The sequence below is a fragment of the Polyodon spathula genome, chromosome 12 (assembly GCF_017654505.1).
Source record: "Polyodon spathula isolate WHYD16114869_AA chromosome 12, ASM1765450v1, whole genome shotgun sequence".
NCBI lineage: Eukaryota > Metazoa > Chordata > Actinopteri > Acipenseriformes > Polyodontidae > Polyodon > Polyodon spathula.
In genome coordinates, this window is record NC_054545.1 from 42,112,036 (window position 1) to 42,135,824 (window position 23,789).

General features: G+C 37.2%; 1 protein-coding gene across 5 annotated transcripts in view; it reads right to left on the minus strand.

Moving 5' to 3' along the window:
• The window catches only part of LOC121324131 (rho GTPase-activating protein 12-like), a 54,339-nt gene that overhangs the window by 2,933 nt on the left and 27,617 nt on the right, over nucleotides 1-23,789 (minus strand). For 2 of the 5 annotated variants that reach the window (XM_041265628.1, XM_041265632.1), the window contains 17 exons: nucleotides 20,151-20,588; nucleotides 16,604-16,807; nucleotides 14,487-14,567; nucleotides 14,013-14,147; nucleotides 13,106-13,195; nucleotides 11,424-11,510; nucleotides 9,920-9,987; nucleotides 8,263-8,350; nucleotides 7,888-7,989; nucleotides 7,300-7,398; nucleotides 6,854-6,872; nucleotides 6,583-6,669; nucleotides 5,706-5,831; nucleotides 2,860-2,958; nucleotides 2,654-2,731; nucleotides 2,067-2,201; nucleotides 1,684-1,789 (listed from right to left, as the gene is read on the minus strand). In XM_041265628.1, the coding sequence (XP_041121562.1) occupies nucleotides 1,684-1,789; nucleotides 2,067-2,201; nucleotides 2,654-2,731; nucleotides 2,860-2,958; nucleotides 5,706-5,831; nucleotides 6,583-6,669; nucleotides 6,854-6,872; nucleotides 7,300-7,398; nucleotides 7,888-7,989; nucleotides 8,263-8,350; nucleotides 9,920-9,987; nucleotides 11,424-11,510; nucleotides 13,106-13,195; nucleotides 14,013-14,147; nucleotides 14,487-14,567; nucleotides 16,604-16,807; nucleotides 20,151-20,588 (2,042 nt within the window). The remainder of the gene's footprint in view (nucleotides 1-1,683; nucleotides 1,790-2,066; nucleotides 2,202-2,653; nucleotides 2,732-2,859; nucleotides 2,959-5,705; nucleotides 5,832-6,582; nucleotides 6,670-6,853; nucleotides 6,873-7,299; nucleotides 7,399-7,887; nucleotides 7,990-8,262; nucleotides 8,351-9,919; nucleotides 9,988-11,423; nucleotides 11,511-13,105; nucleotides 13,196-14,012; nucleotides 14,148-14,486; nucleotides 14,568-16,603; nucleotides 16,808-20,150; nucleotides 20,589-23,789) is intronic. The other 3 variants (XM_041265630.1, XM_041265629.1, XM_041265631.1) reach the window with 3 other exon arrangements.

A 23,789-nucleotide genomic window follows, 5' to 3' on the forward strand; every position in this document is an offset into this window, starting at 1 on the left:
TTTCACTGTGCTTTTGTAATTAACTTTTTTTTTCTTTTGAATTTAAAAATTGTATTTTATGTAAATTGCCATGTTTACTGTGGCACAGCAGTAGCACCATCGTTCTTTTTGAGTGCCACTCAAAGGGGTTGTAATCTTGGTAAAAGCGTCACCATTTCATTGTCTTTACAGTATGTACCAGGGACCCGTTTCATGAAAGTTCTGGAGATTGCTCTTTTGAGATCTGCGTTGAGAAGAATCATTAACTCAGTAATCGATTACGCAATTATATACACTGGCAGGCACGCCAAGGAAAGTCAGTGTTTCTAAAGAATAAACGGATACAATTACTGAAATGGTTTATCAACACAAATCCATTCTATAAGGCAGTGTCGGGAAGTTTAGTCACAAAGTGAGCAGATGATCACAGATGCAGTAAACACTGATGGGGTGGAGCAGAGAACAGTAGAAGAAATGGACAGAGCTAGTGAGCAGAATGAAAGGGAAAAGGGAAAAGAGAAATGAAAAATACCTCAAAATGAGGAGGAACAAATTATGTAAATATAATGGGGGACGTAGCTGTTGCTAATAGTATTGAGTGGGGATTTGAGCAAGCAAAAAAAGAAATCAGATAGCAAAGCTCTTCCTGCTGCCTTTAACCCAACATAAGTAAACATGTCTTTTGTTGTCCATCTAAGTAAGCAATAATGGAAATAGATAAACAGTTATGTAACACAGCATGTTGATAAAATGCATTATTATTATTGTTGTTATTCTCTTACCAACAGGTCTCCCAATATCTCATCACTGGCAAAGTGATCGGCAATACTGGTGTACTTTCTAAAGGAAGTACGTAGTAAACACAATTCTAAATGCTGTATGTGTAACTGCATACAGAAGTAGCTTAAATACAAATACAAGTAAGCTTAAATTCCAAAGGACGGGAGTTTATTACGTGTAGAAAAGTAGTACCATTTTACCAATGTATATTTTCGCTAAATGTAATTCACATTGTATATGTTTAAACTGTACAATGTCTGTGCCAACAAAACCATATAAGAATAGAAGTAAATACCAACTGTTTTTCCTGCCTGACGTCACAAATACTGGCATGACTCAATTACTGTCCAGGGTGTAACTTATTTGCGCAAAATATCTACCTGTGGCACAGGAAAACTGTACGCATTAAACAGTACTGTATGTACTAAACTGTACATATTAAATGAAAAAAGCCTGCCTGTGGAACAGGAAAACTACACTTAGTAAAACAATATACATTATAAACAAGTCTGTTTTAACCACAGTGATTCCACATTAAAACACATGCTGTTTGGCAGAGACATGCCTCGTCACTAGGTAAACATCAGGTTCTAACAGGGTCCGTTAAAAGTGGAGTGCATCAAGGATTTGACTGCCCTTAAATACTCGTTCCCTTCTGATTTCTCTTCCATATTGACAGCCAGCTAGTTGTATGAGCAGCATGGTATGTGCTAAAACAGGTTTTGCAATAAATTGCTACTTGAGTTAGCTGTCTGCCTGTCACAAATTTCAGTCAAAAATGCAAGTTTTATGAAACCCGCATTTTAATCTGCGATGTACTGCAGTTGCAGCCACCTCGCAAATCGCCTTTATGAAGCAGGAGCCAGAAGTGTAGACACCACAACTGCAGTAGCATACCACTAGTATTAAGACTAAACTACTCACTTGCGTAAATGCTGGAAGAGAAGACTCATGGTGTCCTTGTTGGGCTGAGGAAGAGATCTCACCAAATCCCTCATGTAGTTTATTTTCTGGTTATGGTCAGGAATTTCTAGAGAGAGAAGGAGAACAGTACACCATGTTAAAGATCAAAGTTACCCTTAGTACGGCATAGGGCTGCGGATAAGGTAATAGCAACACAAGAAGTGACTGGTATAGCCCATATTCAGAGGCTCACCACCCTACATGCAATGCTTTTATGTTCCTGCTTTAGTAATAGAGGTTTTAGACACTTTGGCAAAATTCCGTGCTTGATTTTACTGCAGGTATGCAAATAGCACAGTGTCTGTAAACAGCACCATTTAGGAAATGTAAAAAAGTGTACTTACTGATTGCGGCAATAAAATTATCAAAGTGGGTGAAAGGGAAGAGGGGCTCTGGCAGCTCACGGAAGAAGAGCTTTAGGGATCCAGTGATAACGTGGATATCCTCCCATTGACCGTCATCCAAATCCAGGTTCTCCTCTAGAGAAATTAGAGAGAGCAGAAATGTGGGTTAATAGGGGGTTCTGATTTATGGCTTTTACTCTAAGTTAAGCTTTAGTTATAAATAATATTAGAGGGTAATACTTAGGGACTGACAGAAAAGCAGCTCACCTACTTCAAACCATGTAAAGCTGGTGAAGAATACCTGTATCAGTAGTTAGTGTTTTTAACAGACAGCCCCATATTACATCAAAACATAATTTATTTATTATTTACATACATATATCTGTGAATTTAAAATCATGCATTTTCTGTTTCTATAAAATAAAGGGACCTTGTAACACATTAGGGTAACATCAATCTCCCCACCATTGTTGGTACAAGGAAGCAAGTGGGACATGAAGGCAAGATGTTACAAGGGACAGCGGAGTGAAGAAGCTATGTTAGCAGTTAATTATGGGATACAAAAGGATGCATGATACAGATCTTACCGTGATCTACTTTGAAGCGCAGTTTCTGAATGACAGCCAAGTTTCCACTAACACGATAAATGCCATCTATATCTAGACCTTAAAAGAAAAATAAATTTAAAGGTTTAGCAAAGAAATGCATGTTATTGATGGATATGTAGGTTGAAGAAATGCCCCCAAAAGACATCATACTGTACAGTATTTACTAAAATGAAAAACAGTAATACCTCGTTGTTCTACTGTCTGGATACATTTCACCACAAAGACTGGTATTGTTGTATTCTCCCTCTCACACAGTACGTCTAAGTGACATCCAAAAACTTGATCTGAAAATGAAAAATGCAAGAAAGACAATTATTAGCACAATATAATGCATAAGGCAGCAAATGTATTAGCTGCACTGCACTGCAACACATGAATCAATTACCTTTATCCTGTCTCACCAGCAGAGGGCAGCAGTACCATTAACAGCAGTGCAACTCATAAGACTGCACTGTTAATACACTGTATTTGCATGTTGAGAACAAACATAGGTAAAGGTGCCTAGTCACACAACTTTAACCCTGTAAAGTCTGATATATTAAACATCCATAAAAAATGTTTAAAATGTTGCTTTTTATTAAAACAGGCAAAATACAATGTTTTTTAAACAAAAATCTGCACCAACATTATATATATATATATATATATATATATATATATATATATATATATATATATATATATATATATATATATATATTTTTTTTTTTTTTTTTTTTTTTTTTTTTTTAAATGGATCACAGGATAGGCATTTATAGCAATACAGTCAGCACTCGCATCTCTGATTATTTCATTTTGGCCCGTTCCAACCCTTGTCCGTTTTTCTGGGAACACAAAAAAAATATAATATCAAAAATACAGATCTGATGGACTGTTGTTTTAAAATAAATGTGCTTCCATTTAGATGTACTGTATTGGTTTTGTTGGTACAGTACTATATTTTTAACAGAAGTAACATTTTAATTCAGAACGATATCATTCTGAAAATATTACTTGCCAGGAATAAAGAGACGACACATTAACTGTAACATAGTACATACTTTTAAATCTGGTACTTATTGCAGCGGTATGCAAAATTTCACATGAACGACCCAACAGCAAAATTAAATCTAAATGTTATCCATGGCTATCAACAATGGCTTGTCTGGAAATCTCAATCTCAATGTGAGTTTTCATTTTTTTTATCCTAACGTTCAACTGCCTTGTTGTCAAACCATCTTACTAATGATAATGACATTCTGTGCTACTCAAGTCAAATGAGCCTCTTCCCTCTTCCTTCATTTTTTACTCATCCTTCAGGTCGCAGTCCTTCATCTTGTTCATACAAACCGTGCCTATATAGTAGATTCTTCTCTCTCTGATCTGAGTTTTTGTAACCAAAGCTGGAGTTTCCACAATTTTCCTTTTTTTAAAACATAATCAGATTCTTCATGCCAGCAGTTTTAGAAATCCATCTCTAGCCTTTTGCGGTCCTATGTCGTACCAGGTCCGACATTACAATTTTCCCTTTCCAGTCCGATGTCGGATCTTGTCCGACATCAAAAATGCGTAAAGCACAGGTCTCTAGTCGTTTTTTCTCCAGAAAAAAGCAGAAAAAAACCTTTCAATGGCTGAGTGAGACCGACAAGAGCAGAATGAAGCCGGAAAAAAAAGTGAGCATATCTCATAGCCCCATGCACTACAGAGATAACATGGACATAAACAAGGGAGATAGCTGCTTCTGCATCCAAAGAATATCACAGACATTTGCAGGGCTTTTTTGAGATGTTCTAGTAATAAAATAATGACTTGGATCGCATTATTGAGGAGTTTGGTGATAAAATGAGTGATCACGAGAGGATTTATCAGTATGCAGGTCTATAAAGAGGTATGTGAAAAATACAGCTAACAAAGGGTGGGGCTTGGCTGGAGATACAGTACTAAGTGTCCTTTTGTGATTCAATGCCTTTTAAACATGTTTTACTCTGAAAAAAATTTAAATAGTGTGTGTAAAATAAACAGCACATGTGAAAATAAATTGGACCTGACACGCCTGACAAGTGCCGAATAAATGGACTGCAAAGGGCTAAACATCCCAATAGACACTGGCTCGTACACTGAGCATCTGTACTATCCCCATGTGCTGATACATTCCCAGAACTAGCTCAGTTTCACTGGCAGTTGTACTTAACGACTTCCCATTTTTCTGTACACTATACAGGTTTATTTGTTTATCAGCTAAATTCAGCATTTCAACGATCACAAACTTCCTGGACATTAAACCTTTTTGACATCTAAAAAATATCCACCAGCAATGGAGTATTGTAAACCTCAAACGCTTTTTGGTATTTTTTGTTATTTCCAAATATCTAAATTTCAGCACTAAATATAAATTATTAGAATTGTATTCCAGCAGTTTGAGATGCTTCAGATATATTACAAATCTAAGTAAAAGTTTAAATATTAATTTAATTATCAAAGCATCATAACGCTTTAAAAACAATTAGAAATGTTCAGTCTACTTTGATACCTGCAGTATCATAATTGATTTACTACTCAGTTTTCATTACCTATTTATCGTCAAAGAATGACAACAATATTCAATGTTCTTACTCAAAATCTGCAAACTGGCGGCTGTCTCCTTTATGGAGGTAGCCATTAAGTGTTAAAAAGACCTGCACTGACAATTAAACTGAAATTCACCGATAATCCACAAGATGGCGGAAGACGTATCAGTAACGATACAGCAGGCTTTTGAGGGTGATATTGCCAAACCTGATTAAACAGATGTTCCCAAAACTTGCGTATCACATTAGATTCAGAGGGTTGAGGGCTGTTTTTCGGTTTAACTGGGCTTTAAAAATGCAGCACCCAGGAGAAAAATATGTAATCCCATAGCTGATGGCATATGTGCTTTTCTCTTAAAATCCCTTCCATAGAAAACAGTTCTGTTCTTAGAAACACATGCTTAGAAGAAATTTTCACACATACAGCTTTTGTTACAGGGACTGGGCTAAAATTCTACAAGCCTTCTTGTTTTAAATCAGCTTACCTCTGATGTACCCCTTTTCCCTGACTGACTGCAGCGTTGGACGGCGCTGCAGAAACTTCTTCAGTTTAGTGCGCACCTTCTTCGGATCTGTGTCTGGATGTGTGCTGGACAGACTTTGTCTTGTGGCTTTTAAAAAAAAAAAAAAAAAAAAAAAAAAAAAAAGCAGTGTTTAAAAAAAATCATCATAATAATTTGATCCAAAAAAAAAAGTTAATTGGAAATACAAAAGTTTTTAAAAGAGATTTCAACTTTAGTTTTTATTTATTTATTTTAATTATGCTTTATAGTAATTTGACTGTCGCATGCCATTCTGCTTGTCATAACTCCAGCATACACATGTAGGTGGTTACAAACTCAGCTGCCCACTCTGCAGTGCTCTACTGAATGTATTACTGGTCTTGGCTTTGAAGAAACACATTGTATTTAAAAGATGAGCCGAGTATCTATTCTGGAATGTCTAAACCGGGGGCGTACAATCACGCTCTACTCCAGGTTTAACAGGCAAAATCACATAGTTAATTACTTAAGGGTACGGATGGAGGATCAAAAGGTTCAACTAAACAATTCAGAACAGTGTTGGAACAAAGAACAGGAGTAACCAACTTTGGTCACCCTAACAGTCAGTGATGATGGGGTCAGAGGGGAATGGCCAATGATTGCTCCATCTCCTTTCCAAAAAGAAGTGCCACTAATGAATCACTGCACTTGTGAGATGGATTCCTCATTAATAGAATGTGTGTGTATTTGAAGGAGGAAGATTACCTATTGTTATCTATTGGGGAACACTATTATATTTAGTGAGCTAGGCGTTCAAGTCTGTGTATTGCTGGAGAGGGGTGTGCATCTCCAGTTCAGTCCAGGGCTAGCTCACACTTACAGCGGTTCTTCTTGTCTTTCTCGTCTTTGTCTGTGGCGCTTGGGGATTTCTCACTGCCAAAGGATTCGTTCACACTTTCATCATCGTTTGAGGGCACGGGGTCGGCGGTGTTGGGTTTTGGAGGGGGGTTGGGGGGTCGGGTGGGCCTGAAGGGGCTGGGGGGTAGGGATTTGGGGGGGGCGTAGGTGGGTTGTGCGGGGGGAGTGGGGGTGGTCGGTGGAGGTAGGGTGCGGGGTGGTGGGTGGAGTGGGAGGTGGTGGTGTAACTACAGCCGAAGGAAGATCTGGACCCTAGAACAGCAGCAGCAGCAAAACCAACATATCAAGACATCATACATATCAGCCAAAAAAACAAAACAGGAGCTGCATTTAATTAAACAAAAATAGGTAGAACATGCTTGGTGATTAAACTTGTGCGACAGCAGGGGCAGTAATACTCCTACAAAGTAAGAAAAAAAAACATTACATTTTGTGGTCTGTGTTTTTACTTGCCTGTGTATTACTGAAGCGCAAAATGCATAAAAAATAACCCATACATTAAGAAAAAACATCTTGAACTCTGAACTGACAGGTTTACATTACTTACAAATCCAGACTGACTAATTTATATGGGGTGCAATATATTAATACAGTATATGCTAGAAGTATATGCCTATCGTGATTTTGAGCTTGTTTCCCTTTTACCAGCGACTCTTACACAGTGAAATAATCCACTTACCAGCTTCCTGATGGTCTCCATTATGACTTTATGCCAATCGCCGATGATACTTTCTTTGTCGTACTGTACTAGGTATTCAGAGCCATTACGGGTTTTCAACTACAGGAAAGCACACAAGGACAAGCATGACCATTATTCATAGCTTTGTAGCTGGCCTTACTGTACGAGCGTAGAGAAATGCCAAAATTAATTCTGCACCCAAACGTTTTATACTGTGTGGTGGTGAATAACTTAGTCGCACAGAAATTTCGCTTTTTAGTTTGGGAAAATATACAATTAGGTGGCAAATGACCATGTTTATATTGGTTCATAACATAATTTATAAATCACTGTATCAAAAATACTTGCATACCATGCAAAGAAAACCAATGCATAAATAACATTTGAAATAACAACTGCACAGATGAGTGTATCTCTCCTTTCTTTAATAGATCATTTAATGGGGTACCGGGTTTATTTTTCTCCTAAGACTTTAATATGGTAGAAATTATACTTTTCATAAATCATAAGATAGTCAGTAGCAAACAAATTAGTAGTAACTTAGCAGACAACCGTTTCTACAAAGTGTCAATGTCTTTTGTGTCTTACCTCACACACGTTCTTCTTGCTGGATTTATCTTTCGATGCCCAGCCGATCACTGCTCCTCGTAATTCTACTGTATACTCAGGGACAATCTGATTAGACTGCTTCTGTGAAGAAAAGAAAGAAATCAAGTTGCCTTATCCGCTGAGCGACATTCCCAGTATGTGGAATAACTTGTTTTTGTCTCACGGTTCTAAATCTAATTTTCTTCATTATCTGGCACAATAGGTTACCATGACCTAGATGCAGATAGCCTCAAGCACATTCAAAGTTCCTTCATAACTGGACATATAAAGTATCATAATACACTTGAAAACAATTAGGGAGTAAGGCTTTGTATATTTCCATCTGAAGCACTTAAAAGGCAGGTTATGTCTTACCAAGGTCCCAGTTTGTTGAGATTTGGGATCTTTGTAAAAGGTTAGAATTCCCCCATGCAGAACAGTCCATGATGAACTCCAGTTTTTTCTGTGGAGTACAAATGCAAAATGGTCACAAATCAAAGTTTGCTTATTTACTCACACTTCATCACACACATTGCCATTAGATGGCCAAAGCTTGTAACTGTGGCATTTTAAAAACCTGGTGAAAATACTGATGGGTTACATCATTCAAATGACCAGTAATCTGAGCAAAGACCTGACTGCTCAAGCTTCTGGTTTCTCGTCATTTCGTGACGCCCCTGTTCCAAGGTATCAGCATGCCTATGGTAGTTAAATCATAACAGCAGCAGAAGCATGCCATTCACTAAATATTATGCTGTTATAAAAGGTCTAATTTTATTATTTGAGGAACGTTGAGAAATTGAGATGCATTCTATCTGCTAAAGATGCAGAGATGTTGGTTCCCCCATATTTCAGTTGTTTCCCGGTTAGATTACTCTAATGCTTTGTCTGGCCACCCGATTCTAGATTACGTCAGCACCAACTGGTTCAAAACGCTGCAGCCAGAGTGCTGACACGTCGTTCACAACATATTACTCCGGTTCTTAAATTACTGCACTGGCTTCCTGTTCAATTCAGTACTGGTTTTAAAATTCTCCTTACTGCTTAAGGCCCTTCATGGATTTTGTATATGCAGATGTTAGCAATGAAAAGAAAATTACAGGTATGTAATTTAAAACAGTTGTAGCAACACGTGGGGACGTATAACGCTATATTTTTCAGAACCCCCCTACTTAGTCCAAGATCAGTGAATGCTGAACTTTTGGTAGTTCCTAAAAGTCACCTAAAAAATCAGGAGGGACGAGAGCCTTTAGTTGTTCTGTTCCCTGCCTTTGGAACTCCGTCCCAAGTCATATCAGGAATGTTGGCATAGTCAAATCTTTTAAACCAAATTTAAAAACATAAATCACCCTGGGATGCCTAGGGTGACAACCTTTTCAAAATGCAAAAATGGGACATCAGCCATTTCTTATGTTGGGGTATGTTTACGTACGTTTATGCTATGGCTATATATGTATATGCTATGCTTTGACTGTGACACTAAACTGTAAGATTGCACATGTCTAGGAATTCAGGACAAATGTCATCCCAGAGGCATTAAGCCTGGGACTTGGTCTTTACATTTCGGCACTATCCTGCAAAATTAAGGCCGGGTGGTTGCCCTAGGGATGCCGCACATGAGCGCTGTATAAAAGCAAACTGTATTGGAATAAAACAGGAAATAGTCAATTTCAAATCAACCATGTACAACCCACTCCTAATAACTTCCTTGAGATGCAAACTATTAAAATCCAACTTCCACTTTTGGTGTTTAACATGCTTTAATGCTTTGTCCCTCATTAAAAGCATAAACAAGTAAGATTTACTTTTAATCAAATGAGAAAAATAGAGTATTGCAAGACTATTTGCTGAATTGACCACATTTGTGTCTTTTAGATACCAGTTGGCCTTAAATATATAACCTGCTCAGACACATACCACTATTTTTCATGTGGTTTTTGTTATTGTAGTTATTGATGTGAATAATACATATTTTTTGTTCATTTGTTCATATAGTTATTATACATCCAACTGTCTGCTTCATTCCTCTTACCTGAGTCGCTTTCCATTCTCGACAATCTTTGTCTTGTTAAGAATGCCTGCCTTTTCCAAATTATTTGACTGAAAGAGAAATTACTATTAAAATAAGACCCAAAAATACGGAAGCATGTATTCGTTCCCAATAAGAAATTAAAAAAAAAAACATTTATTTTTTCTCTCCTGAAAAATACAAATTCATAACCATATTCCATTAGCTTGGTTGTAGTAACTTTATAAAAGTTGTAATAACATGTATTGATTAGCACACTGGTATACCCCTATCATGGGTGCATTGAAGCAGTTTGAATGAATGTGTAACATCATTTCTCTACAATGAAACGTCTGAAACTTATACCCAAGGAAATTAGACAATAATTTCAATAATATCATGGTTAAATAACTACAGTACCTCTTTCATATGACTATACAATGCAACAAACTCAATGTGCTGCAGAATTATACTTCTTGGTATAAGCATATTATGTGTAATGCTGGCAAACAAACAAACTAGGGTTTTTGTTTACTGAATGTGTTCATGACAGCAATGTGAGCATGTGCTTTTTAAAAAGACATTCCCTTCACAACCCACAAAAATGAAATATGGTTTTTGAAGCCTAATATGATATAGGTTATTTTGTTTGTCATGCAGTATATACATCTCAGGAATGACTACTGTTTGTAAAGCATATAGAAAATTATAAAACCAATCCTCCACCAAAGCAGGCTTGCAAACAAAGCATTTAAAAGGCAAATAATCCCCACTGCTTTTTACAAAAGTGGTGATAACCATGCATTTAAACAAATTTCCAGTCTCTCTTTTGCATTACAACTTCCTTGCAAGCATTATTTTGCTTAGATAAGGTACTCGAAATGATACTCTAATTAAAAAGTGGTAAGAAACTGTTGTAATGTAAACTGTAAATCACTAGGTATTGCCATTGAAAGCAGTACAACACATTACTTTTTGAATCCCTGCATATAAAAAAAAAAATTGATCTCATCATTTGTCTTTATATATAAAAAAAGTATACCTCAAACACTTAATTTAGACAAGTCAAGGTAGATTATGGGGAAGTGAGGTGGGGTTAGCATATTTGTTGTGTGCAACACTAAAATGTTTCCCCACCTTCCTGAAAATCAGACAAAGATTCTTTACGGAATCACACTCAAAAGGTGACTTAAAGCAATAGAGAATCAGAAAAGAACACGGATATTAGGCAGGTAACATAAATAAATACTACACCTGCCACATAAGGATGTACAGTAACAGCAAGTTGTGAGTTTATATTTTTTTTAAAAAAGCCACAATGGTCTGTAATGCTTTCATACAACATTAATAAAGTACGACTGTTGAGTTCCTTCTGAAAGTTAAGTTAGTATAAGCATTACAAGCGCTTCAAGTTAGGCTGAGTATCCCCGTTCATAAAAATAAATAAATATCCCAGTTAGTAAGAGTCTCTCCACCAAGTCAAAGTAAGAAGGTACAAGACGGTTTGTTCGTTGGATAAATTACTGACGTGGCGTTGCAGGAAGTCCATAGGGTTCCCCAGCCCAAACACTGCACTAAAATCAGAGGCATTTCTCCTATGACTGTTTTTAACAGCCTTTGAAAAATAAAAAAAGGTGGGAAAAATAACATTAAAAATTATACTTTGCTAAATGGTTCTTCATACAACTAAAACACAAAAAGTAGACTTCCGTTAATGCTAAAGGATATTATTGCAAAAATTTGAGTTGTTATTTTCTGTTTAATTTCCTAAACGTTTAAACTAACACACAGTATTGGGAATGTTTGAAAATCATCAGAAAAGCCAACTTGGAGAAGCCATCTGTCATTTTGTATTAATTACTGCAACATGTAGTTCCGTGTAGGACTGTGTGTGTGCATCATTGAATTGTATACAGATAAGACAGAAAAGAAATATTGAATATGAACCAAAATGGCTTAAAACTGTACACTTACTGTGATGGAAACATTTAGGGGTGGACAATCACAGTCCTGGTGGACAGTTCCACTCGTGGTCTTTGCTCGAACCAGGCTAGAAGTTGTTCAACTGAACCAAGAAAACTGCCATCCAGACCTGGAGGTAGTTCATTATCTAATTTTACCTGTTAAACCTGGAGGGGAATAGCCCTCCAAATCTGTGATTGGCCACCTCTGACTCTTGGGCATCACCTACATTTGGCCTGCATATTTTTGACAACCGTTAAACATTTTGGCATAATTCTAAATGCTTTCCAAGTTGTACCACCTCTACTAGTGAAAACTGGAAATTAATTTGAAATTATTTCTAAGTTTAACAGTTCAATGCACAATAACACTCAACAGGTATTAATAAAAGCTGTCACCGTACCACTTCATATGCTTTGTGCACCATAGGCATGCTTTGCTTACACACTGTGGCAGACACTCACAAATAACGTGGAATGACATCACAGGATTCAAGGGCAAAAGGCCACTAGCATTATCCAAATACCCTAATTTGCACTTTTGCAGTCATCTACTGTGCCTCAGAGCTATTCCAATTCCTGTGTTCTACTTGGTTGCTAATTACATTTTTTAAAAAAAGCAATGACATCATGAGCTGTAAGGAACACAGCTGAGATTTTGCATGCGAGCAATTAGCTGTGTTTGAAGAGCAAAGAAAAATCAAAATATGAATGAGGCTTTACAGCTGTAAAAGCATGTAGCTTATTACGTTGAATGTAACTTCACTCTTTCCACATTGTATTAAAGTGTATGGGTTTCGTAGGCAGATTTTTTTTTTTGTCAGGCTGTTGAACTTAAAGGACAATCAAACAGTTTTATAACGGAGGCTACAAGCTTTCTATCAAGTTATCTTATTAGCATGCTGAAAAAAGGAGCAAAAACAGGATTGGAAAAATTGCAGCTGTTTTACTGTAGTTGGTGTACAAGCTTTGGATAAGGAATATTACTGGATTGGAATACATTTACTGTAAAAAGGAAAAACTTAGTATTACCACTGCTGTATCTTTTGAAATCCAGGATTTGCTCCTGAAAGCCTCCGAATGTTATTAAACAGGCCAAAAGAAGGTCTAGCCTTTAAAAGGGTTAAAACACTGAACATGTGTTTTTGTACATTTTAGTAACTGCGTTCTCTTCACTATGCAGCAATAAAATTAGTAAACCACATCGTTAATATTTTTTTTGTTTTTTTGTTTTTTGTTAAATACTTACAGGCTGTGGGGTTTCAAGAGAGTTTCCGTAACTCGAAACCTCTGTTCCAAATTCAGACGACACATTTCTTCTGTGCGTAGGTAAAAATTTCTAAAAAAAAAAAAAAAGCGCTTTACAGAGGCAGGCTGTGAACTGTGCATTATATGCCGAGTCACTTACAATAGGACATTCATTTAACATCTCATCTGCAGGAGGTTAAGTAACTTGCTAAGGGTCACACAGCGAGTCAGTCAGTGGCACAGGTGCGATTTCAGCAGGGGACCTTCAGGTTACAAGCGCTGGACTTTAATTCCTTATGAGCATGAGCAGTTTATTAGTGCAATATCCACACCTTTTCTGATCTACTGATTTAGAAGGTCAGAGTTCTGAATTCTGTGTTTTAACAGTTGCAGCCAGAATGGATTTTATTTATTATTATTATTATTATTATTATTATTATTAAAGTATGGTTAAACCCTAATTTTTCCAGAAATTATATACAAATCTAATATAACTTTAAAAACACTCAAATCAGAATTCTAAGTATACGAATAGTCAAGTAGACATGTTTCAGCTACTGCTTCTTCAGTGTATTATACAATTAAGTATACTTTTTTGTTTAATAACTGGATCAATACGGAAGTACATCTAAAGGCTTTAGATACTCTGTATGTCAGTATATTTCTAAAATTTAAGATGTGGTCTGGAAAAAAAAAAAAAAATTACGACTAAAAATTACACACACACAGAACCACTATTTACACTGCTATCTAGCATATTTACCTTATATGATAATATGTAAAAAATAAAAAAAGTTTAAACATTGCGTATGACAGCCACACTCCCTTCGAAACTGCCTATCTTTGTTTTGTTCACAGGTTAGCCTCTTGAAAGAGCATTCTACGCTTGTTTAGAAGAGTTTGCTTACACTCGCGGTGTCCTCCTGGTCCCACGACCCCATGCGAGAGACTGGAGCCATCGTGTGCCGCCAGTTCTTCATCAGCATGTTGCTATCTGGGCAATATCCGTTCCCTATTCTTGGTTGGTTGGGCTGAGGTGACTGCTAATAGGGCCAGAATAATACAAAAAGTTCAAGACTATTAAGCATACTACAGTATAGAGTGCACTTTGTGGAAACCACCACAAAAAAAAAACAGATTTTAAAAGCAAAAATAAGTCCTAGCTAGAAGCTCTGCCAAATTAAAATTTCTTAACTCTTAAAGAGATTTTAGGACTGTTGGAGTTCTTCTGATACCAACACACACAGTTAAAAACTGTATATGCAGAATAAAGAGCATGAGTTGTCAGTACTTCAAATGGTCTCTGAGTTGTGGCTTGTAAAATTACCGCCACAGTTATGGTAATGAATGTCACACCATGGCTTATCTAGGTATGCCATTACCTGAGGTAAGGTCCACTGAGATTTGGATCCATCTGTCTTGTAGAAGTAGGTCTGTCCATGATCATCCTTTGACTTTATCCACTGTGATATAAAACAGTAAGTATAGTTATTAGCGATTCAAATTGTTTTAAAACAGGAGAAAAATAATAACTAGGTTATAGCCCAACCAAGCATTAGCATATATTAGTGTGGCACGGTGAAAGGCCTGCCGGTGCACAGGTGTGGGGAATATTGGGTTGGCAAAGAGGGGGTTAAATTCCTCTCTGCAGAAACACGTGGGAATGTGGCTGGAGACTTACATTGAATAAGTGATGATTAATTAGGAACCAGTCACAGGGTATATAAAAGAGTGCTAATGGTGTTGGTTAGAGTTAATGTCAGTGTTAATGTTGGAGAATTGTGTGCTGGTATTTAGGGAAGTGGAGCATCATGTTTTACTGGAAGCGGTGGCTCTGCCTGAAGCCAGGGTAGATGTAAAGTGTTTGTATTGTTTTTATTCACCCGTTTGTTTTGGCCATGTGCCTGTTTGTTTTGTTCAAGAAAAGAACTGTAATGAAAACGGAGATTGGTGAAATTCTAAAGTTGGGGTCCCAAAATAGTCCATTTGTCATGGTAGCCATGACAGTTACCATGACAGTTTCTGTGAGAAGTTAAAAGGCTTAAAGGAAAGTGTTCATGCTTCGGGACAAGACTTTTTGTTGAACCTCATTATCATAATGTTGATTATCAAAAAAAATAACAACACAAAACTCTTTCGTTCCAGTTAATGATACAAAACTTCTGTCCTGTAGTAAACCATATGCATTTGTTTAAACGTAAAGAATGACTAAATGTTAAGTATTAAACCACTACTCTTTAATTGACCGTTAGTTCTCTTTGTTTTGTTTTTTTTCCTCTCACACTCATAATGTGTCGTCATAGGCAAACGTAAAACTCGGCTTATATCACGAATTACGCCTGCAGAGCAATCCTGACATAAAGCAGGTTTGTCTGTATGTAGGCTGACCGAGTACAGGGGAACGTCTAAAATCCACTGTTATGAAACATTATGACATTGTTGTATTCAGCGATAATAAAAGTCCATGTGGCTTTGCACAATGCAAATATTGCAAAATATTACAGCAAATTCTTCTCTGCAGCAGCACACTGAAATGGGATGTATTCATCCTGTAGCTGTTTTAAAAGCCATAGTCTTGGTGTAATGTTTGATGTTGAATGTTAATTTTGCGGTTCGGTAGGATATAGGCTTGTCCGAAATGAGTACACAAATTTCCAAGTGTGGCTCTTTATGGTAACAAAGTTTTGAAGAAGCCTGTTGTCTTTAAATCATGCAGTGTTGGATTACTAGGAAAGGAAGTGAATGAGATGTGATTAATTGTGTGATTTTTTTCTTTATTTCTTTATGTTTTAATTGGAAACTGAGAATACTCTACACTGAAGGTACTTAGTTTGAAATTTAGGCAATTCAAGGTTCTCCCACAGAGTCTGAGGTCGACAAAATGCCTGTTACAGACTCAATCAAGTTTTTAGATTGTCATCTGGTAAATCTATGAGATCAACTCCAGTCCTGTACACCCTCTCTCTGAATCGTCAGCGTTGCAGCCGGGGTCTGTCAATCTCAGGCTAGCACTCAAGCTCATTTACATCTGTTGCAACTGCTGCCTCTCAGCAAATACTGTTTCAAGGTGAGTTAAATACTTTTTTCGTTAATTAAAACCCTCCTTTTCCAAGTGCAAATTAACTCCTGATAAATTATGGCAATTAACTGTGTGAACTCTTTTTACTCTCAAAGCGTAACATTCAAACTGTACGTTACTACAGCTATTCAGGAACTGAAATTTCCACTTGACCTTACTGAAAATGCATAAAACATTAAGGGACATGCAATATGATTTTAGATTTTTTTTTTTTTTTTTTTACTCTAAAATCTTTCATTACAGCACAATTGCAGGACGGAGTGGAGTGCATTCCCATTATATATATATATATATATATATATATATATATATATATATATATATATATATATATATATATATATAGAGACACACACACACACACACACAGAGAGAGAGAAAGAGAGCGACAGAGCGAGAGAGAGGTGGTTTTATTCTTACCTGTTCTTGAGTACAATTGCTTGTATAGCACATTTGTCCATCCTTGTCTATCTCGCATGACCAACCCTCTGGCGTGTCTGTGTCGAGTTTCACCCGGGGGATCCGGTCTCTCTTGACTGTGGAATAGTCTTCGACTAACAAATTCGGAGAGACTCCATCCTGCTCTTCAGAGAATGTAGGATAATCCTCTTCTGGAAGAGGGGGCTGGAAACAAGACACAGATCTGCTGAGTACATGTAATTACAATTCACAAAAAACTAACATAAACAGCTACACACATTAACATGTTTACTCTATTCATTGTACCAAGCAGCAGTAATCACAGGTACAAATATAGACACATACATTTATTTATTTTTTTAGAACAACTGGGGTTACTAAATGTGGCTGAAAATACGAGAATATGGTTTGCTCAATTCGAAATACAGACTGGAACTGTGAATGATTAAGATTGAAAGGTGTTTAATTGAATTGCAAATGATTAATTATGTGGAACACATAGGTGTGCCAAGATTCACTACAATTACATTGGAATTACATTTCATTAGAAATTACATAATTACAATTGTAACTGACCCCAGGTCAGCTGGATATGTATCTGTAGAATTGGGAACTCATGTAGACATCATTGAGGTATGCGATTTTAACTGCCCCTCACAAAGTGTCAGGGGTGAACTATACTGGATTTATTCTAATGATAATAAAATTATAGGTTTACAAAAAAGACAAATCAAACAATGTAATCTGAATAATAATTGTGAAGCTTAAGGCAGCACTTCATATAATCCTCAGCCATTTTTTAAACAAAACCTCAGTACATTTGTCATCCATAACTATAAAACACTAACTGATTTCCATTACATGAAAGTAGGTGTTAAAACTTCATGCTGATATTGGACTCTGCTCTCAGCAAAATAAGCACCAACTAAGACATAGCTTCTTTTACTGTAAACTAAGGTGCTCCTTCTGCATTTTCTTCCATCTGATGATGTAGATATCCTTCTGCCTGGTGTTGATGGCTGAAGTGTAATGCTGGCTCCAGGGATCAGCCTATTTTGCCTCCCTGAAGCAACAGCACACTCAACGGCTGCAATGTTGGCTCCAGGGATCAACCATAGTGCGGCCTCCCCAGCACATCAGCATGACAACCGTCTGGACTGAGCAAAGTTGGGTACTTCTCTGGGGTCTTCAAGTGGGCACCTTCGATCCTTGCTTTCTTTCTACAATGCTTGAGGTCCCCAACCAGAATCTTTTCATCTCAACCAGATCCAGTTGCTGTGCCTCTCTGCTGCTTCAGATAAGTTACTCACAATGTGTCACAACTCTTGACAACTAAATCCGATGTCTCTGAGGAACCGGGTTGCGGAGTGCGCCACAAATCCTCTACAACCCACCTCCACTGGGTAAACTTGGACTCTCCATCCTCGCTGTTCCGCTTCAGCAGCTAGATGAGCATACCGAAGTTTCTTACTCTCATACACCTCATCCACAGCGTCCTCTCATGGCACCGTTAACTCTACCAGGTGAACAAGGCATGCTGATCCAGGCCACAAGACAATATCAGGTCGAAGGTTAGTGGTGGCAATCTCAAGTGGGAAAATAAGCCATTGTCCAACATCTGTCAGAATTTTCCAGTCTCTAGCAGCTTCCAGTTGTCCTAGATGAGTACCTTTTTTGCTCTCCTGGATGGAGGAATGTTGTTCTTCGTGTATCATATATTGCCTGAATTTGTGACAACTTGTTGGTCATGCTGCGCTTTTCTCCCAATGTTAAGGCCAAACATCGCAGCACCTGGTCATGACGCCAAGGACAGTCCTTGGCTAAGACCCACCTTACATCCTGTCAAAACTTGTCTTAAATGTAGCTGGTGATGAACACAAAGGACACCACGGAGCCTCTCCTACCCATAGATTAAAGTTCTGTGGTGATGGGAGAACATCATATACTGACCCGATGAGCAAACTGATCCTGCTCTGTTCCACTGTCCATAGATCTTGCCAGCCAATCTTGAGTTGTTCCACACTCTTCCATCTCATCCTCTCCTCCTGCTTTTGCACCTCGTTGACTACCAGCTTCCTCCGTTGAGCTGGGGTTGCTTTGTGCCATGTAGGAGGAGCTGAATTGAGACCAAGGCCTCCTCTTTCCATGCTGTACTTGCCCCATGATATCACCGATACGAAGGGCAGCCTTTGCATCTTCCACAGCTTCCTTTGCCGCCCACTTTCTTCCAGTTTTCAACACAGGTGCTGCCTCCCTCACACATTCATCATGTGACTCTACCAATGTCATTTCCAATCAAACTTTGGTACACTTAAACTCCTGAGTTAGAGCAGAGACTGGCAGCTGCAATATCCCTTTACCATATAGTCCCATTTCCTGATGTATGAACACAGCAGCTCTTGAGCCTCTATTTAAAAAATTTCAGAAAGCAAAAAGTAAACAAAGCAGATTATGCACCCTTAGTGATCTCTATGGAAAGCCATCTGGGACAAAAATGCGTTGTGCTGCTTCACAGCGAGCCAGAATCTCATGAGACTGAAATACCTCACGTAAACAGTACCCAGCTTCCTGAAAATGCTGTGTAGTCATTTTTATAGACCATAAATTTTGTTATAAATTTATATACTTTGTTGTGACTTGCGGAACGTAAAAAAGAGAACCAAAAACAGCAAGTTTTTTTCCCCCTTCACTTTACAACGATATTTCCACATTTGTTTTATTTGAAGCGTTAAAAGTTAAATTTCAGTTTGTTTGCTTGTTCAGCTACAAAAAGGCAAAAGGAAACCTCATGTTATTAGTTTATGAAAGCATGTCAATGGTCACCGTTTACTGTGAAGAAACGGCAATGGCAAGGAATTAAAAAAAAAAAAAAAAAAAAAAGCATTGTCAACTTTAACCTGAACTGCTAGTTGGCATCCTTTGTTTTGTAGTTAATTCACTGGGGTAAGCAAGTCCTACACAACTTACTCTTTACTCCTGGGATATTTTTCTATTTTAAGGTGTTAAATGCTGCTGTTATGCTGTCTCTGCCTGCATTCAGAGCAATACAACGGCTTTTATTACTTTATGGAAGAACAAATGAATATCCAAACGAATATTTAAATTATGAGCGAATATCCAAACATGAAAATCCTGTGTTTGCCACAGCACTACGGGTGTACAATATTGAAGGTGGCTTTCTATGACTGCTATCAGCGTGAATTTTGTAAGTAAGGATTAGTTGGGTTTCGGATTAGCTAAAGTTGTATGTTGTTTTCGGATTACAGTTGTTTCATTCTTCTTTAGCACCCGCTTCAAAAATTAGGGATTACCTCATAATTTATGAATTTATGACAAATTGCCTGAGAATTTATGATTGAGCCAAATACGTAAATATCTGGTGTTTATCATTGTTTGTTGGTGTGCTTTGTTCAAAACCTTATATTGTATCAATCTCTCATTTCCCAGGGTAACCACAGCTAGGTGATTGACACAATGCAAACTGATTCCCTTGCTGTAAAATACTCTAAAAACACCCAAGCTATGGCTTATCAAGATAAAGACATACCCTGCTTTGCGGCTGGTTTTCAGCCTCCATGTGATGCAGCAAGGACGGCTCCTCTTGGTCTGGCGGCTCCCAAGAAGTCTCTCCGGAAAGGGGGTTGTAGAAGTAGTACTGGCCGCTGGTCTCGTCAAGGTGCTGTTCCCATTCCGTGCTGCCGCGGGGGCTCGCAGTGGGAGAGGGGGTGGGGGGGGGCTGGTCCTGGTCCTGGTCCTCAGTAGCCTCCTCCTGGTCACTGAACGGGCTGTCCCAGGTTGTCTCTCCGGTGGCCGGGTTGTAGTAGAACTCCTGTCCGCTCCCCTCGTCTGTATGCACCTCCCAGTCCTGAGTCTCTGAAGACAAATGTCTTTTTGTGGGATGAGGTGTGGGAGAAACCCAGGAAGCTTCTTGTTTTAGCTCAGCAACGTTCACATACACAGCGGTATCTGGATTCTCACTTACAAGCTGAAACAAAACAATAGATAATTTCATATGAATTAATTTTAGTTTAATGCATACTAAAAGTGGCTGTGGCTAAAAATTTATAATTGCCTACCACGCACTTTATTCATGGTGTTGGTTTTAACGTGTAGTTTTGAAAGAAACACATAACCTAAAACATGACCTCCAGCGCTATATATGCCAACTGTATGTTGTCTGTTTGCCTTCCTTTCAGGAACTACCTATTTCCACCAGACTAGACTATCTGAAAACAAGGCTTGCAAGCAGATACTTCTTTATCTTTAAACATGTTCTACAATGTCTGTTTCTTTCAAAACTGCACAATTGGAGACCTATATAGCGAACAGAAATACAAAACAGTTAATTTATGATTTTTTTTTTTTATTATTATTATTAATTTTTTAAAAATCTACAACCACTAACAGTTCTTGCTGGGAATGTAAACACTAATCAAAATTGATTACTCCTTATAGAATTTACTGCAAAGACTGACCCAAACTAAAATAAAATACAATGTTTTGGATAAAGACTGTACATAGCGGAAAAGTAAGATGGTTTTCTAAAATATCTCATGAACCTTAACGATCACCTATGTACACTATTATACTGGGATGGATATTGTTTGGGCTGTTTTTTTATAAATGAGACTCAACTGAAAAAAGCATTAATACCATTTCAAAACATAGATAAATGACTTTTTTTTTTTTTTTTTTTTTTAGAAATAACATCGTTGTCTAGAAATGGCACGATCACTTGTTCCAGGAGTAATTCGGTTTATTTGCCCTGTCAAATACAGAACAATGGAGGGAGTGCTCTGCGGATTACTTAACAAATTATCACTTTTCCTTCATTTTGTCACATTGCTGTGATCAACATCCACCTCCACCCAAAACTTTCTCACAGTATTTCACAATGTACTTAACCAAGGAGATACTTTTCTTAAAGCTGTAATACAAATGTGGATCTTTTTTTATTATTATTATTATTATTTTGACTCAATTAACACATCCTTAATTATAAATCAAGGCATGCCTTTTTTTTCTCTTCACTTAAATTGGCCTTTGTGGAAAACAAACAAACTGGACAGGCAAAGATCTGCTTTCTGATAAAGCTAAACTATTAAATATTGTAGTAAAAAGACAAAACCAAAATTAGATTTCCATGTTAAACTGAACTAAATTGCAGCATGTTACATAATACTTGTTTCAAAAGACAAAAGTGATATTAAACCATGTTGCATACATTTATGCAATAGCAGAGCAGATCTTGTTAGAAAATTAACCTATTATTAACAGATATTCCTAGCAAGGAAGCTTGGTTGAATGCACGTCAAGATTCAGACTGAAAAGACAGAGGTGAGGGTGTGTATTTAATTGACAAAATATTAAGGAGTTAGTGCTATCACACTTGCAGGCTTTTGACTTGTACAGTGAAGACACTCAACATTCATTGTTCATTCAACATTGAAACAGAGTTAACATAATGGGGCCCTGTACTGGAAATGCAAATCAGTAATTAAATAAAATATTTTTAGATGTGGATAGACGAGAGATGCACATGGTCCAATGCCTTTCTTTACGTATTTAAATGAAAAAAGTCAAGAGACATGTCAGTGTCTGTTGAATATAAAAATAAAGGTACAGGTTATCGTATGCATACATTTTATACATGATATACCTGGTTGAAACAGGTTCTGTCCCTGGTTTGTGAGCTGGGATATGGTTAAAGTACAGGAGATAAATTAACAGATGAAAAAGTGTTTTATATGCAAATAATACTGAAGTCCCTTATAATGTAAACACATACTTTATGGGTAATCCAACCTGTATTTATTTTTCACATTTCAATGGCCAGCTTACAGCACTGGCGTCAACAGGGTTTGTGCATTTGGTTTTAAATGTTGTTACATGTTTGCAGAACTGTGCTGCAAATTTGTTCACACCAACTGAACAGTCGACAGCTTTGTGGATTAGATACCCAATAGTCCCACAACAACCATGTTCAGTTTGACAATAAGATACAATTTACTATAGTCTTTCATAATTGATTTCTTTACATTTACCAAAAGGTAGTTTTAGCTGTGAATTTAACACAAACTTCCTCCCTCACTGCCCCGATCTACAAGCAGCAGCTGCTGCTGCATTCCGACAGATCATGCAAACCAACATGTAACAACAACTAGCACTTGCTATAGCATATTTGCATGATTATTTTAAGCATTTCCTTTTTGTTATCCTGAAACAAAAAGGTGTCAAAATGAGATTTCCTGGTAAAAGAAGACCGAATCTCTTTTATGTTTTTAAAGTGTTCTTCTAATAAAAATGCAATATAAATTAGTAGGAATTCACACTTCGAAAACAGTTTTACACCCAATAGAGTGTGTCACTCTACACAGGCAAGGCTAAGAAAAAATTAAATGCAATGCAAGTTAACAATGGTTTCACTAGCATATAGAAATCAACTCATATTAACTTAATATATGGATAACCCAGCAGTAAGACACTGTGTTGTATTGCTAAAGCTGCATCTCTGAGTTTACGCAAATTGGGTCATTCAAGATAAAGAAGGGGGCTTTAAATGCATCAGTATTGCTGTATTATTATTATTCCCATGGTGAAAAATGAACAAAAACATTCAAAATTGGTTTTTTTCAAAATTCATATCCGTTCTCGCCATTAAATTCTTATGTTGTGGGTTACTTAGTATACATAATGTTGTATGTGTACAACACCTTTAGTCTATTTGAGGTGCAAAGACACCATTATTTCTACTGAAACTAATACATTTATCAGTTGTACTGTACATTGTATATTAAGCTCCTATTTGTATCCATGTACTAATAGCTTTGGGTATGAATACATTCATCTGGTCTGATCTTGTACATTTAGAAATACATGCAGACAGATACCATAGTACCTCTATAAAAAAACATTTTCACAGAGACAGAACAAAGGCAAGCCATACATCTACAGTTCTATTCTTGTAGACAAGTCACATTTTTAGTATTATTCTTGCACAGCAAGAACACAACTTCCTGTCCTGAACCTACACAGGAAACACAAGAAAACAGCACAATGCTATAAACTACACCACTATTTGAAAAGAGCAGCACTATTTTCAACACTATTCTCAACTTTTAGTCAATTTTTAACTTAAGTCGTACTGGTACTTAAATACTTCAATATATTTGGTTCTATCACACGC